The following is a 14,998-nucleotide window of genomic DNA, read 5'->3' as shown; positions in this document are numbered from 1 at the left end:
TGTGGTTAATGTTAACATGTCATGGATTTATTATTGTCAATGTTAAGGAATCTATGTATTTTTCATAATTTGTCAATTTTTATTTCTAATAAGGTAAATACCAGTAGCTACAGTCAACATGAAAAAACTTTTTGGGGCCTTCAAATTTTAAATGTGTTAAGGAGTCCGGAGAACAAAAAGTTTGAGAACTGCTTGATGTAGACCAATTATTTTCAGATTATGTTTCATGGAGCTCTAAGTTTTTCTGGTGGTGTGTCACTCTGTGAGGAAAGAGAATGAGTGGATGAGTAAAAGGTTAAAACAGACAGGGCTCCGGGTCTCCTACATTTATCTCCCCTTTCCTCCACATCAGAGCAGTTCTACTTTTATCTGTTTAATCTGCTTGATATATCAATTTTTCATGTAGGATTTCAATTTATACATGGATTCCTCTTCAAACTTAAAAAACATTGATTCATTCATTGAATAAGTATTTCTCTCCAAGTATTTCCCACATGCTGGTCACCAGGAATACAACTGAGTAAAGAATGATACATTCCCTTCCTTCATAAATTTTACTCTATGGGGAAACATCAATCAATCAATCACACAGATAAATGTAAAATTACAACTTTATTAAGGTGGGATATATATATAGTCTTATGAGAGTATACAGCATGAGTATTTAACATAGTAGTTAGGGATGCTTCCTCAAGTTGTGAAAATTGAGCTCCTAAAGAATATGGGAATTAACTGGGGGAAATGAAGAGGGTAGTTACAGGAATAAAAAGAGTGAATGTGAGGCGAGCAATTCAGAGCTAATTACAGTAATTAAGAATTACAAATAGCATGTCCAGGGTAGTAGCCATGGAGATTCAGAGAAATGAACAGATTCCAGAGATGCTCAGGAAATAAAAGCAGTAAGACTTTGGTAATGTTCTCTCCAGTACCCCTCCAGTACCTCCCCCCAACACACACCAAGGGTGACCCTATCCTGATTTCTGACAATATAATAGTTTTGCCTTGTGCAGATACATTTAAGGAAATCACTTTCCAGCTCCTCAACTTCCACAGGTACCCTTCCCAAAACTGATATGCCTAAGAACAGTCCATTTTATAAAAGAAAGGCTTACCTTTCACCCAAGTAAAACCATACTACCATCCATTACCCAGGGGTAAACTTCTCCTGAGTACCAAAGAAATAAACTGGATTATTGTTTGGGGCAGTCACCTATGTTAATCAGTAAAGAAACCTCAAATCTGTCTTTCTTCATTTTATACTTATTTTTGCTAAGGCTGAAGTCCAGAGTTAGAAACAGGACATGTTGGCCTATGTTGGGATATTCTGAATTCCAAGAAGATGCCATATAAATTAGTGACCTTAATTCTTTTAAAAGCAACTTGTGTATTGGGGCGCCTGGGTGGCTCAATCAGCTAAGTGTCTGACTCTTGGTTTCGGCTCAGGTCTTGATCTCAGGGTCAAAAGACAGAGCTTCACATCACGCTAGGCATGGAGTTTGCTTGAGATTCTTTCCCCCTCCCTCTCCCTCTGCTCCTCCCCTGGCTGGAGCACTGACCCAGAGGGTATTGTGGTGAACTATCTTTGACAATGCAGAGAAGGGCTACTTTGGGTAGACAACAGTTGTTTGAGAAACACTGCTCTAGGGGTCAGTGGAGCAACAAGACAGAGTCTGAGTTCTGAATACCTAAAGCAAGCATTTCAGCCTTACACTGCTTATATTCTTGAACTGTTACCTGAAAGAGAACTTAAGTCCATCTGGTTTAAGCCACTAGAGTCTGTCTCCTTATTCCAGCAAGTTAACCTGTATCCTGATTGCTCCCAATCTGCTCCTTCTCACCCGTCATTTTCCTTACCATAAACTTTGCCCAACTCAATTTGTATCATCAACCATCCAGTTGCTCAGGCCCCAAAACCAGACTTAAGTCTCGTTTTCCCTCTTCCCTTCCATTCACTGTCAGGCCATTCAATGTGTGGCCAATTGGCTTTACCTCCAACATATATCGCAAATCTCATTTCCTTATAATTCACATTGCCACAACCCTTTGTCAAAGAGATTAGCACCTCTTATCTGGATTCCAAAGGATTACTAGCTTCCTACCTCACTTCCTGATGCATAGCTCATCTTCCACATAGCAGCCAGAATGAGATTTTAAAATCATAAATCATATATCCCTCACCCTCTGTCTCAAGAGCTTTTATACTCATAATAAAACCCAGAGTACTTATTTTGGATTTCAAGATCCTATAAAATGTAGACCTTACTTCGTTTCAGAGAGCGAGCAAGCTTGCACTAGCGCAGGAGTGGGGGAGGGGCAGAGGGGGAGGGAGAGGGACAGGCAGACTGCATGCTCAGCATGAGCCCAAGGCGGGGCAGGGACCTGAGATCATGACCTGAGCTGAAAGCAAGAGTTGGATGCTTAAGCGCCTGAGCCACCCAGGCACCCCTGTAGACCTTACTTCTGATCTCAACTTGTACAGGTCATTTGGCCTTATTCTGGCCCCTTGAAAATGCCAATTATGCTTCAGTCTCATGTCCTTGCACTTTTTTTCTCTTGGAAAACTGCCCAGATCTTTCCATAGCAGCGTAATTCGTCTCACCCCAAATGTCGTCTCTCTCCCTTTTTTTTTAAAGATTTTATTTATTTATTAGAGAGAGAGTATGAGTGGGATGGGGAGGAACAGGAGAGGGAGAAGCAGACTCCCTGCTAAGCAGAGAGCCAGCCATGCGGGGCTCCATCCCAGACCTGAGCCAAAGGCAGACACTTAACCTACTGAGCCACCCAGGTGCCCCTCCAAATATCATCTCTTCAGAAAGCTCTTTCACCATTATTAACTTCTGTTTAGCAATTAGTTCCTGAACTATTAGCTTATTTGTTAGCTTTTGTATTTGTCCCTTGTAAATACTATATAAACTTCTTGAGGACAGGGACTAAAAACAAATGGCCTTACCACCACAAGAACTCATGTTTTCTGAAGACCATTAAGTCTATTATGTGAAGAATGAATATTTATCCTATTAACAATTGTGATCCAAGTCCTTGCAAAGTAATAATCCCACCTTTATTCCTTATTATGACAGTGGTGTTCTTGTTTCCTTGGCATGTTTTCTTTTTCTTTTTCTTTCTTTCCTTTCTTTCTTTTTCTTCCTTCCTTCCTTTCCTTCCGTCCTTTCCTTTCTTTCTCCTTCTTTCTCTCTCTCTTCTTTCTCTCCTTTCTTTCCTTCCCTCCCTTTTTTTTAGCATAGAGCCTTCTCATGAACTGAACAGCCATCCATGAAGAAGGATTACATCTCCCTTCCTCATCCGCACAAGAAAAAACTGAGAAAATAAAAAATATTTTTAAGCATCAGGAAAAACTGTGAAATATCACTATTAAAAATAACTCTACTGCAGGAGAATTTAAGGTTTCACTTAATTTCCTGACCATATATAGAAATCAGCTAGTATAAAGGAAATTATTAATTTTTGCTTTTATTTGTTTTGTTTTTCATCTCTAGAATTAAACACAAGCTTTAGCATTCTTCTTTAAGATTTATTTATTTTAGAAAGAGAGAGAGTGGGGGGGGCAGAGGAGGAGAGAGAGAGAATCTTGAGCAGACGGCCCATTGACCTCAGAGCCTGAAGTGGGGCTTGACCTGGGGCTTGATCTCACCACCCAGAGATCATGATCTGAGCAGAAATCAACAGTCAGATGCTTAACCAACTGAGCCACCCAGGTGCCCCAAAGTTTAGCATTCTTAATGCCAGCAGTTCTTACCCTTCGCTGCTACCGGAATCAACCTGTAGATGCTTAGGTCATACCCTATACCAGAATCTCTGAGGTATGGGTCAAAGCAACAGGTTTTTAAAGCTCTCAAAGTGCAGCCAAAGTTGAGAACTATTAGTCTAATAGTTTGCTCTTTAGCTTTTATTGCAATGGATTTATTCACCTATTAGTCAAAATGTATTTGCTTTCTAGTTTACTTGTCAAGGATTTTAAAATCTTGACTGGAAACTGTGACATTCTATTTAATGTTTTCATCCTTAATGTTTTTCTTATGCGAGACTCTGACCTAAAGGTGCCATTGTCCATTCTTAGTAGAGTGAATTCTTTTCAATAGAAATTCAATGGATGGGGCACCTGGGTGGCTCAGTCATTAAGCGTGTGCCTTCGGCTCAGGGCGTGATCCCAGCGTTCTGGGATCGAGCCCCACATCAGGCTCCTCTGCTGAGCCTGCTTCTTCCTCTCCCACTCCCCCTGCTTGTGTTCCCTCTCTCGCTGGCTGTCTGTCAAATAAATAAAATCTTAAAAAAAAAAATTCAATGGAAGTGCCCCCTAATAAATATCCAGTTTCTGTACAACTTAAGGTTTTGAAAAAGAGAGTTTGTATGTGTATATGTGTGTGTGTGTACGTGTGTGTGTGTGTGTGTGTGTATTGGGATGGTGAGGGCCTTTACATAACAGTATTTATTCAGGACTTCACAAAGCGTTTTTGATTTTTACTTCAACTTTCTGTTAAGTGGTACCATATTTGATAAGTAAATGAGGAAACTAATGCTCCAAATTAAGTGGGCTGCCCAAGGGTCACATAACTTGTTTTCCTTAGTATAGGCTGCTCAAAATACCATTAGTCATTTAGTTATCAAACACTAACATTCACAGTTTCACAAGAAGGCAACGTGTTGTTAACATATCGAATGTGGAAGTACAAAGGATAACCTGGGGCACCTGGATGGCTCAGTCGGTTAAGTGTCTAACTCTTGGTCACGATCTTGGGGTCATGAGATCAAGCCCCACATGGGGCTCCCAGCTCAGTGTGGGGTCTGCTGGAGATTCTCTCTCTCCCTCTGCCCCTCCCCACCTCAAATAAATAAAATCGTTAAAAAAAAATAACCCAGCCTTCTTTTAAGCCAGCTATTAAAGAGACTTGCAAAAATGTAAAACAGTGCCACTCTTCTCACTAAATTTTCCTTTTGGAAAATGGTTATTTTTCATAAAAACCTTTATATTAACATGTATTGGGTTTACTGTTATTTTAAAATAATGCTTATAAATGTTGTTTAATTTTGGATACAGTATGTATTGCTAGATATAACAAATGCATATAAACAAAAATTCTTTGGGGTCCCCAAGCCAGAAAGTTGGAGAATCACTATAAGCTATATGCTATAAGCTATATGCTATCTTTTAGCTATAAGAAAAGCTAAAACTCTGAATGAATTATTTACCTTAACATTAAGCCCAGCTCACACAAAGCTACTTCAGCACTTTTTCCCCAAGGCTAAACACTACTGACAATATTTTTATTGCACATGAGGCAATCACGACAATTAAAATAGTAGTTTGAGAATTGGACAAAAATTGCAGAATAACTGATAAAGAACACCAATTGCCAACTATCTTTCTTCAACAAAAACACCCTTTCAATATCACTGGTACTTTTGTAGATTAGCACTGGAATTTATGACAAGATTTTTTTATTACAAGAATACTGCTACAATTATTCAACCTTAACTGTTGCCAGTTTATACCTATTTGTGACTTTCCAGTTCTTAAAATATTGTGACACAATGAAAAGAATTCCTTGGTTGTTGTGAAGAGAGAAAATTACTACCCATTCTTCAATGGAGAAACTATAAATTAATTATACTTTAAGTTTTCTTTAAGCCTTGTATTTTCTGATTTAGCTTTGGCTAATGGAATCATGCTTGAAGCTTGAGAACTCCAGCTTTCAATAGGCTGTTGTTAGTGAAACCCTCTAGGAAAAAGGATGTTGACAGAGCTACAATGCGAGACAGGACAGACTAAAATGCAGTTTTTAAGAAAAGGCTGTTAGATTAAAATTGAAGGCTAAGCGTATTTCCAAGGATGTAAATCTTTATCCATTTGTTGGGAGTGTAGGCTCTGGTGTCAGATTTGTATCTGTTCTGTATGCTGTCACCATGAAATTCTACTTACTTGATCAATTGCAAGGAATCACCTTTAAGACACCCAGACTTTCAAAAGTTTAATGTTTATATACTAATTAGTTATCAGGGAAAGCTGCAATCAGGCCAGGGTCTGTAATGCCTTTTGTATGAGTGACTATATAACAGATTATCTTTTTTAAAAAGGAAGATTATTTTTATTTATTATTTATTTATTTATGAGAGAGCAGGGGGTGGGGGTGCTGTATTTCATAATCCCAAGATCATTACCTCAGCAAGACACTCAACTGACTGAGCCACCCAGGGATCCCAACAGATTCATTTCTTTAAAAACAACATAGGAGGAGCGCCTGGGTGGCTCAGTCATTAAGCGTCTGCCTTTGGCCCAGGGCCTGATCCCAGAGTCCTGGGGTCGAGCCCCACATCAGGCTCCTCCACTGGGAGCCTGCTTCTTCCTCTCTCACTCCCCCTGCTTGTGTTCCCTCTCTTGCTGGCTGTCTCTGTCAAATAAATAAAATCTTTAAAAAAAATAAATAAAATAAATAAAAACAACATGGGAGGGGTGCCTGGGTAGCTCAGTTAAGCATCTGCCTTCGGCTCAGGTCATGATCTAGGGTCCTGGGATCAAGCCCCGCATAGGGCTCTCTGCTCAGCAGGGATTCTGCTTCTCCCTCTGTGGTCTCCTTCTCTCTCTCTCAAATAAATAAATAAAATCTTATTAAAAACAACAACATAGTAGGGGCGCCTGGGTGGCTCAGTCGGTAAGCGTCTGCCTTTGGCTCAGGGCGTGATCCCAGCGTTCTGGGGTCGAGCCCCACATCAGGCTCCTCTGCTGGGAGCCTGCTTCTTCCTCTCCCACTCCCCCTGCTTGTGTTCCCTTTCTCGCTGGCTATCTCTGTCAAATAAATAAATAAAAAATCTAAAAAAAAAAAAAAAACATCATAGTAGACTTACTCCATAATGCTGAATCTGCTATGTAGTACTTGTGCTCTTTGACCCTGCTCAGTTCTTCAAAATGAATAAAAACACTGCAATTCAAGTCCATTAATCATCAAAACACAGCCTGAGTGTCTGAGGTTATGAGCAGTATGAGAACCAAATATTTAAGAGGAAGGCCTCTGATATTGCAGGGATTGTAAATATTTTTTTCTCATTCCTAAATTTCCTGGAAATAAGCAGAGTGTTATACAAGGGAATATGATTTTTTCTTAAGATTGATTTATTTTAGAGGGGACAGGGCAGAGGAAGAGGGAGAGAGAATCCCAAGCAGACTCCCTACTGAGCACGGAGCCCAAAGCATGGCTCAGTCCCACAACGTTAAGATCATGACCTGAATGGAAATCAAGAGCTGCATGCTCAACCGACTGAGCCACCCAGGCACCCCGGGAATATTCTTTTTTTTTTTTTTTTTTAAAGATTTTATTTATTTATTTGACAGAGAGAGAGACAGCCAGTGAGAGAGGGAACACAAGCAGGGGGAGTGGGAGAGGAAGAAGCAGGCTCATAGCGGAGGAGCCTGATGTGGGGCTCGATCCCGTAACGCCAGGATCACACCCTGAGCCGAAGGCAGATGATTAACCGCTGTGCCACCCAGGCGCCCCGGGAATATTCTTTTTTGATATGAAAGTTGCTTTATTCTTAAAACTACACATATTATTCTTCATCCCTATCTATTCCCTGCTTCTCACACATCTCCCTCCACCTCCCTTTCAAAAGACATCTTAATTTGGCATCTGAATGTTTAAAATGTTTTCTGTAACATAGTTCTGAATAACACCCATTTTAGAGCAGAAAGTTAAGCAATAAACAAATATAAACACTGTTGAAATGTTTATTGAACCAACATAGTCCATTTGTTTGAGAAAAGATATGCAAAGTTAAGGTGCGGGGAGGGGGGGAGATCACATTGATAACTCCAGTTTTTAAAAATGTGAGCATGATAGATAATCGCAGTTGGTGTTTTTGGAACTTTCTGGTGGGGAGAAAAATCGACTGTATTAACTGAGATTTGGAACTGAGACAACTATCAGATGAAATGGCAGGAAGCAAAAAAAAACTTACGAGAATTCTACTTTCTGAGAAGAAAACTAATATTACAGAACCATTTTGTGAAAACTTAGTTTTACAGGGGTTCATGTATCTACTGACATACACACGACAAACTTTAGATTGAAATCATTAACTATCTCCAGGAAATTATGTATTTCACAAATTTTGCTATTTTAAAAGAACACCTAAGTATCACACAGACACTGACCATGCCAGAGCAATTTTACCATTTTTACCTGTACATGGGGATTAATGATCTCTAGTATCTGGGTGCATTCCAGGTCATAAGACAAAAGCAAATCTTTACTTTTGTGTGTGTTCAGTACAGTTACATATCTAACTCCTTTGAAGTAACACAGGTCTGCCCAAATATATAATTAACACTATTGGATATTATTCCCTCAAAGCAAATGTCTATTAACCCTGTATTCTAGGAAGAAATAAAAAAAAAAGAATAAGAAATGTAATTGGGATCTAATTTCCTAGAGATTCTCAGAATCCCTACTTCTGAATATTGGCCCCACTGCTATTACATAAATATTTTTCTTGTAACTTAAAGTTCTCTCTATGCAAGGTCTTTAGTTAGGGGTAAAAAGTCTTACGATAAAACTGTTTAATAAAGGATGTAAACATCTTACTAAGCAAAAGATGCTTACTTCATTTCCCACAAAAGCCAAACAGAAAACAATACATTACTAACGTTTTCTATTTATTCATTAATAAAAAGTGCATAGTACAAGCCCTTTATCCCAGTCCAAGTACTCAGTAAAAGATTACAATAAACCCTGGATGGCACAGACATGATTTGTTTGGCATGATTTAAACATTTAAAAACAGCAATTAATATTTAGTACATCACATGACCACTTTCGCTTTTAACAAAGTAATCATCAGACATGGTAACAAATACATATGCTTTTTCATTTAGAAATATCATCTTAAGACTAAACCTACTATTGCAACAACAAAAATTTAACCCATTGTGTGTAAACTCTTCATTTCTCCTTCAAGTTGCCGTTTTGTGTCTTGAGCTGATGAGCTGGTCAAATTTTAGCACGTTTATTTAGAGTGACAGGCTTTAATTCAGAGTGATAAGTTTTCAAGGTTCTTTTGAAAATAAAATATTCAGTAATTCTGTAAACACGATCACATCACACACCACAATGACACTAAAAGTAACCATAGAATAGCTGAACCTAATAGTTACTTTGGAAAATCTCTGCAAGTTATTTAAAATATGACTTGCTGGCCATAGGATAGTGCTTGGATAGATACATGATAAAATCTTTACTATACACAGTTCCAATGTTAACTTTTTCCATATGGAAAGCAAGAAAACATTATTTTGCATAAGGGACATTAAATGACTCTAAAACAAAATAAATTTAATGTTGTTTGTGGAATATTTAAGAGCCAAAAGTGATTAAAATATGACGCTTTATCTTTCTTTTTTCCAGATTTAAAAATGATTGTAGCCACAGTTCAGGTGACTGTAAGCCAAGTAATGAATAAGAGTGTGCTCAATAAAAAGGCCACATGTAGAAGCTTTAAGAATTAAATAGAATAATATAAATTACTAGTTAGATTAACAGGAATACTTTATATGCAGTAGTATGTGGCCTTTCTCAGGAATGCAGAGAAATTTTACAAGCAAAAAAACCAAAACTAAATATTTCTCTAGGAACTTTCATTGCTAATTAAATAGATGGTCCATATAGAAAAGGTTAATATACTAGATGTACTGTCAATTAAGTGTATACGACAGAAATGAAGAACCAGGAATAAGACTCTAGATTTGTAGGTCTCTAGCTAACACCAGACATTCTGTTTCCATCTCAAGGCCAATTGGCTTCAACCAAAGCCAATTCTCAATTATCTGTGAGCCACAGATTCAGTGAATGCATCAGTATCTCTGCCAGAGATTGGCTTTCTAGCAGCTTAGAGAACAGACTGTCAGGATGTATGTGCAAGCCTTCAACGTCCAGGGGCCAAGGGCAGAAAAGGGAATGCTTATAGAGATTTAACTCCATCCTATGCCATCCCTGCCCTTTCTGCACTAACAGCCATAAAGGTGGGAAGGCTTCCAGTAGGCCACAGAAAGAGGAAGAACCTTAAATCTACGGTGCTCACTTACCCAAGATTTGACTTACCTGTGTTACGATACCCCTTATTTAGTACAAGTAATTAAGAGTAGGTGACACTCTGTGAAGAAGTTGAGCACAACACTAAGATGCACAGAAGGAATGCAAGCAGTCAGCACTGGGTTATATAATGAAATGAAGCCCTTAAAAAGTTTATGGCCTAAAATGTAATCATAATAAAGGGGGAAAAAATACCCTAGGAGCATCACACAATTGTATCAGAGACTCTATTAAACAGTACAATGATATAGAGAAGTTTATTAATTCATACAAGTAATTTCTCAGATCGATACAGTGAAAAGCTAGACTGATCTGGGAGGAAAATCCTTACATCGATAGCAAAATATCTTCTAGCCGCCATAAACCAACTGTAATCACTTGCTAAGAAAAAAATTCCATAACCACATAGGTCATGCAGACTTGTTTTTATGCCATTTGTATTCATATTCTTTCAAACTGAGCAAAACGATGCAACCTTTTACTTTTATACATTTCAAAATTTTACTTATATTAATGCTCCTCCCCACCCCAATCCATCTTATGACTAAACAAGAATGAGATAAGGGGTGAGAAAAAGATCCTTGATTGCTTTTTCATTTTCCTCCTTTTCTCTTGGAGTAAACCATCAAATATTTTCTGAAGTCAGAAGGATAACAAAAGACTCACTTTCTTCTTCACAGAAAAAAATAGACTAAATAAGTAAATAGCATTCAAATGTCAGTAACCAAATAGGCCCCCAATACAGCTTTAAGATAGTTCCATTTAAGAGGGAAGTGTTAGAACAGAAAAGAAGGTTCCTGAGAGGCACCCATTTAACAAATAAATTATAGCTTAAATTATTACTGTATAGAATATACCTGGCAAAGGCAGAAAGCATTAACTTTTTTCCTCCTTTCATGAACCTTATAAGGCTATACTGGATTGTAAATCATCTACCATATTTAAATCATGTTTATTTAAAGTTCTCCTAATATTAGACATTTTTGTGGGAATAAAAAACTTAGTAAACAACTATTTCATTTCTTATCCCTCTTTTTCTAGACACATAAGCCAGTTGTAGTGGATGACACAGATTTGTAAAATATTCCAAAGGCTGCCCACAGTCCCAAGAACTAGAAAAAACTGCCACCCACAAATAACCTATTAAGGTAAATGTAAATACGGTGTGGTTCTAATTTTTTTTTTCATACAATCTAGACAACCCCAAGTAACTTTATAAATACCTTATGAAAAAAAGCAATTTTAAAACCTATCAAAACTACTTAAAATATTTAAAAGGCAGAATCTCAAATTTCCTTCAATCAGGCCAGAAATCATCACAAAAAATTATGATCACAGTTACAAATAGAATGAGTGGAATGTTTAAGTTTAGGATAACCAAAAAAACCCATGTAACTTTTTTAATATAATCATTTACTCAAATATACTGTAAAAAGGAATGGTGATAACACAGGAAGCAAAAATAAGCTTGCGAGTGAAATTTCTAGAAGCTCATGAAAACAATACCATCCCATATTGCAGATGCAAAAGGAAAAACAGTCTAATGGGGATAAGAGTACTCTGGTCATCTTCGTTCATTTGGTCGTGCAAGGTGTTAACTATTTTCACTTCCCATATCACAAAGTTAGTCCACAGGAGGGGCTGGTGGATCTTGTCCCTGGCATTAGAAAGACAGAAATTATGGAACTGACTTCTTGAATCCCAGTGCAACCAATCTAACACATATAGTAAGAACTGAACAGCATGCCCCCCACCCTCCAATCCCTAATCATATACTTATTTGAACTTTTCATATGTTTTTGCACGAGGGAACACTAAATTAATACTATAATTCACCTATGTTTGTCTCATTCCTCCCTGTGGCATGAAGAAAGGAAAACTGTGTAACAGTGATATGATTTAGATGAAACTGCTCTCCCTGACAGCTCCAGAGGTGACATTTAAACCAATACAAGTAGCATCATCCCTCTTGCTTACAGTGACTGAGCACACTACAAAGTGAAGGGAGAGACTTGCTTCTCACTACAGAACATCAATGGGGAAGCATGTGGCTCCAGTTGCTACTGGCAGGCATCATATGACCACAAAGGGAGCCCACTTCTGAATGAAGCTGATGGTATGAAGAAAGAAAGTAGGTCTTTGGTGATAGTGTAAATCTAAACACTGACCCTACCTCTGGATTTTCTAATGTGTAAACCAAATGAGCCACTTGTTTAAACCAGGTGGAGCTGATCTTTGTTACTTGCAAGAGAAAGTATTTGAACTGGAAAGATCAGAGCTTTTAGGAATCTTCAGGAAGATTCCATTTCTTCTCCGACATGTTATATGAGGCCCTGGTTGAAGGTGGTCAGTTTTCTACTTGAAACTAGTCAACATGTTTTCTTGCTTACTCCTAGGGTGGTGGGCCTACTATTCTAGAACTGCTGGCCAAAACGAAGTAAGGTTTAGGGGCTGTCATCTTAAAGTTCTGTCCCTTTCGATGGCTTCTAGGCCAGCTTATTAAGTTGGATTTCTTTAGCTGCAAATGTTGAGGAAGTTGCTCTTTGATATGAAAGTAATAAAACTGTATCTAGAAAGTAAGAAAAAACACCAAAGAGAAAGCATCTTATCAAGACAATATACAAGCTGTTTAAGACATACCTTCTTCTCCAAGTGAAACAAAAAACAAATTTAAGGCTTTTTATATAGTGCTAATGATGCCTTCTTTCTTAAAGTCAGCATGGCTACATATCTAAATGTTCTATTCCTAAACAAACCAAAGCACTGACCAATTATCATTCCACATTTGCTTTCTCCTACGTAAGGAATTAGTTTACCTAAACTTCTAATATTAGCAATACAAGATTATGGAAAAAAAGAAATTATTTTAAGAATTCCACATGGGGAGAAGCTTGGAGACAGGAATTAGTGGGATAACTTGGTGTTCAACAAGTGAATTCATCATGTAAATATCTTTAAAGAGGTAATATCCAAGGCAAGTAGAAAAGAAAAAAATATAAATACCAGTTCTCAAAACAATTAAAAGGAATTCTTCAATGAAGTTTCTGTTAAAGACAGCACCAAAAAACTCCCTGTTGGGTCACTTTATTTACCATATTTTTTTATCTAGAAGGTTCTAAAAATGGTAGTAATCATGACTATCAAGATTTACCAACATGAATGATCCTACCTCTCCTTTGTCAGTTCAGTTGATCTATTATGATGCAGAACTGAGAGAGTTTAAGAGAAATTGGATGGGAAAACAAGAGGAAAACAGGATTTCACCAGATAGGCTCAGGGCCTCTTACTGTATTTATTAGCTAAAACAGAAGGGGAGAAAATGAAGTAGAGGGAAAAACATTTGAACTGTAGCTAGTAAGAGAATTTAGGGAGCTGGAACCATGAGAAGCAAGGGATCAACTGTGAGGAACTGAGGAGTGGAAGACTGAGATTTGAGAAATACTGCTGTGGATTATTACAAACTGGATCATTTTTTATATTAAGAAAGACTGGAATGTGAGTGAAGATTGGAATGTGTTTTAAAATTCTTTTTGGGCTACTGGTCTGTGCTTTTCTCTGTATGTAACTCCATGAACACTAAGCCATTGCAGGTTGCAAGATTTACAAGGACTGTACTGGAAGAATTTATTCTGTGGGTTAAATCTTCCGTTTGCTAATTCTGGTATTTCAACAAACTACTCCCATTCCCAGGCCATACCCCTATCCACTACCCAAATGAATTTCTAATCCACAACACTTACATTATGAGGACTGGTTGGCTTGCCAGTTAGGTTGGATCCTCTTAGATTAGGAGGTCTCAGTAGAAACAAGATCACTGCAATAACCATCCAGGCCATCAAGATCATGGTAATACTGATGCCGTTATCACCAGAGGGCCCTGGTACTAAAGACAAACAAAAAATATATTTGCAACAAAAACTCTTATAATATTGTTAGATAATGTAAAAAGAAATTCTAATGTTTAAATGCCAATTTCAAAAGTTGTATCAATACTAAAAAATTGTATAAATTTTAAGAAGTGCAATTATGAAATATCACACCTTCAATTTCCCTTTCCTCTTGTGAGAAAATCTAAATAGTAAATGGTATGAAATAGTCATAGGACAAAACCTATTATATAAGGATTGTAATTGTACAGTGGTTCTTAATATTTTGGTGTGACAGAATTCTTTGAGAGTTTCTACTCTAAGAACCCATGTATACACATTCAATGTTGCATATAATTTGGGAAGGTCGATTAACCCACAAAACCACCAATCCCTAGATACACTGAGATCTACAAAACCCAGGTTAAGACCACCTGATGTACAGTAAAAACACTCTACTTCAGGAGGGGAAAATTCTGCATTTTAATTGTAGACGCAGCATGAACAAGTAACAGAGTATAAGGAAAAGGGACCATCTGAGTTGTATAATACATAAATGAAAGATGCCTTTCATGAGAGTCTCAAAGAGATAGTAATTTGGCCCTTTTTTGCAAAAAAAAGTTGCATTCAGATCTAGATATTCTTTTTTTTTTTTAAGATTTTATTTTATTTATTTGACAGAGAGAGACAGCCAGTGAGAGAGGGAACACAAGCAGGGGGAGTGGGAGAGGAAGAGGCAGGCTCCCAGTGGAGGAGCCTGATGTGGGGCTCGATCCCAGAACGCTAGGATCATGCCCTGAGCCAAAGGCAGACGCTTAACAACTGCGCCACCCAGGCGCCCCCAGATCTAGATATTCTGAAGTCTATGAATTTATCAAGTGAAAAAAGTCAGGGGTGTGTGTGTTGGTAGTAGTCTCTCCCAGCTCCTTGAGGCAGCCATATCTTATTTAATCCATTATAACAAGTGCCTAGCATAGTGTCTGGCCCACAATGTGAGCTTAATAAATTTCTGATAAATAAAACAAGCTTATAATT

At 37.8% G+C, this 14,998-nt stretch overlaps 1 protein-coding gene across 4 annotated transcripts in view; it reads right to left on the bottom strand.

Annotated features, from left to right (window-relative positions):
* Positions 1–8,646: 8,646 nt before the first annotated feature.
* Positions 8,647–14,998, bottom strand: part of SMIM14 (small integral membrane protein 14) — an 81,730-nt gene continuing 75,378 nt past the window's right edge. For all 4 annotated transcript variants that reach the window (XM_087864197.1, XM_087864200.1, XM_087864199.1 and 1 more), the window contains 2 exons: positions 13,838–13,980; positions 8,647–11,754 (listed from right to left, as the gene is read on the bottom strand). In XM_087864197.1, coding sequence (XP_087720323.1) covers positions 11,722–11,754; positions 13,838–13,980 — 176 coding nt within the window. In that variant the 3' untranslated portion in view covers positions 8,647–11,721. The remainder of the gene's footprint in view (positions 11,755–13,837; positions 13,981–14,998) is intronic.

The sequence above is a fragment of the Ursus americanus genome, chromosome 8 (genome assembly GCF_024610735.1).
Source record: "Ursus americanus isolate L20-20 chromosome 8, mUrsAme1.1.p, whole genome shotgun sequence".
Classification (NCBI taxonomy): Eukaryota; Metazoa; Chordata; class Mammalia; order Carnivora; family Ursidae; genus Ursus; species Ursus americanus.
Note: the sequence above shows the minus strand (reverse complement) of the source record. Positions and strands in the feature narration are given on the sequence as shown.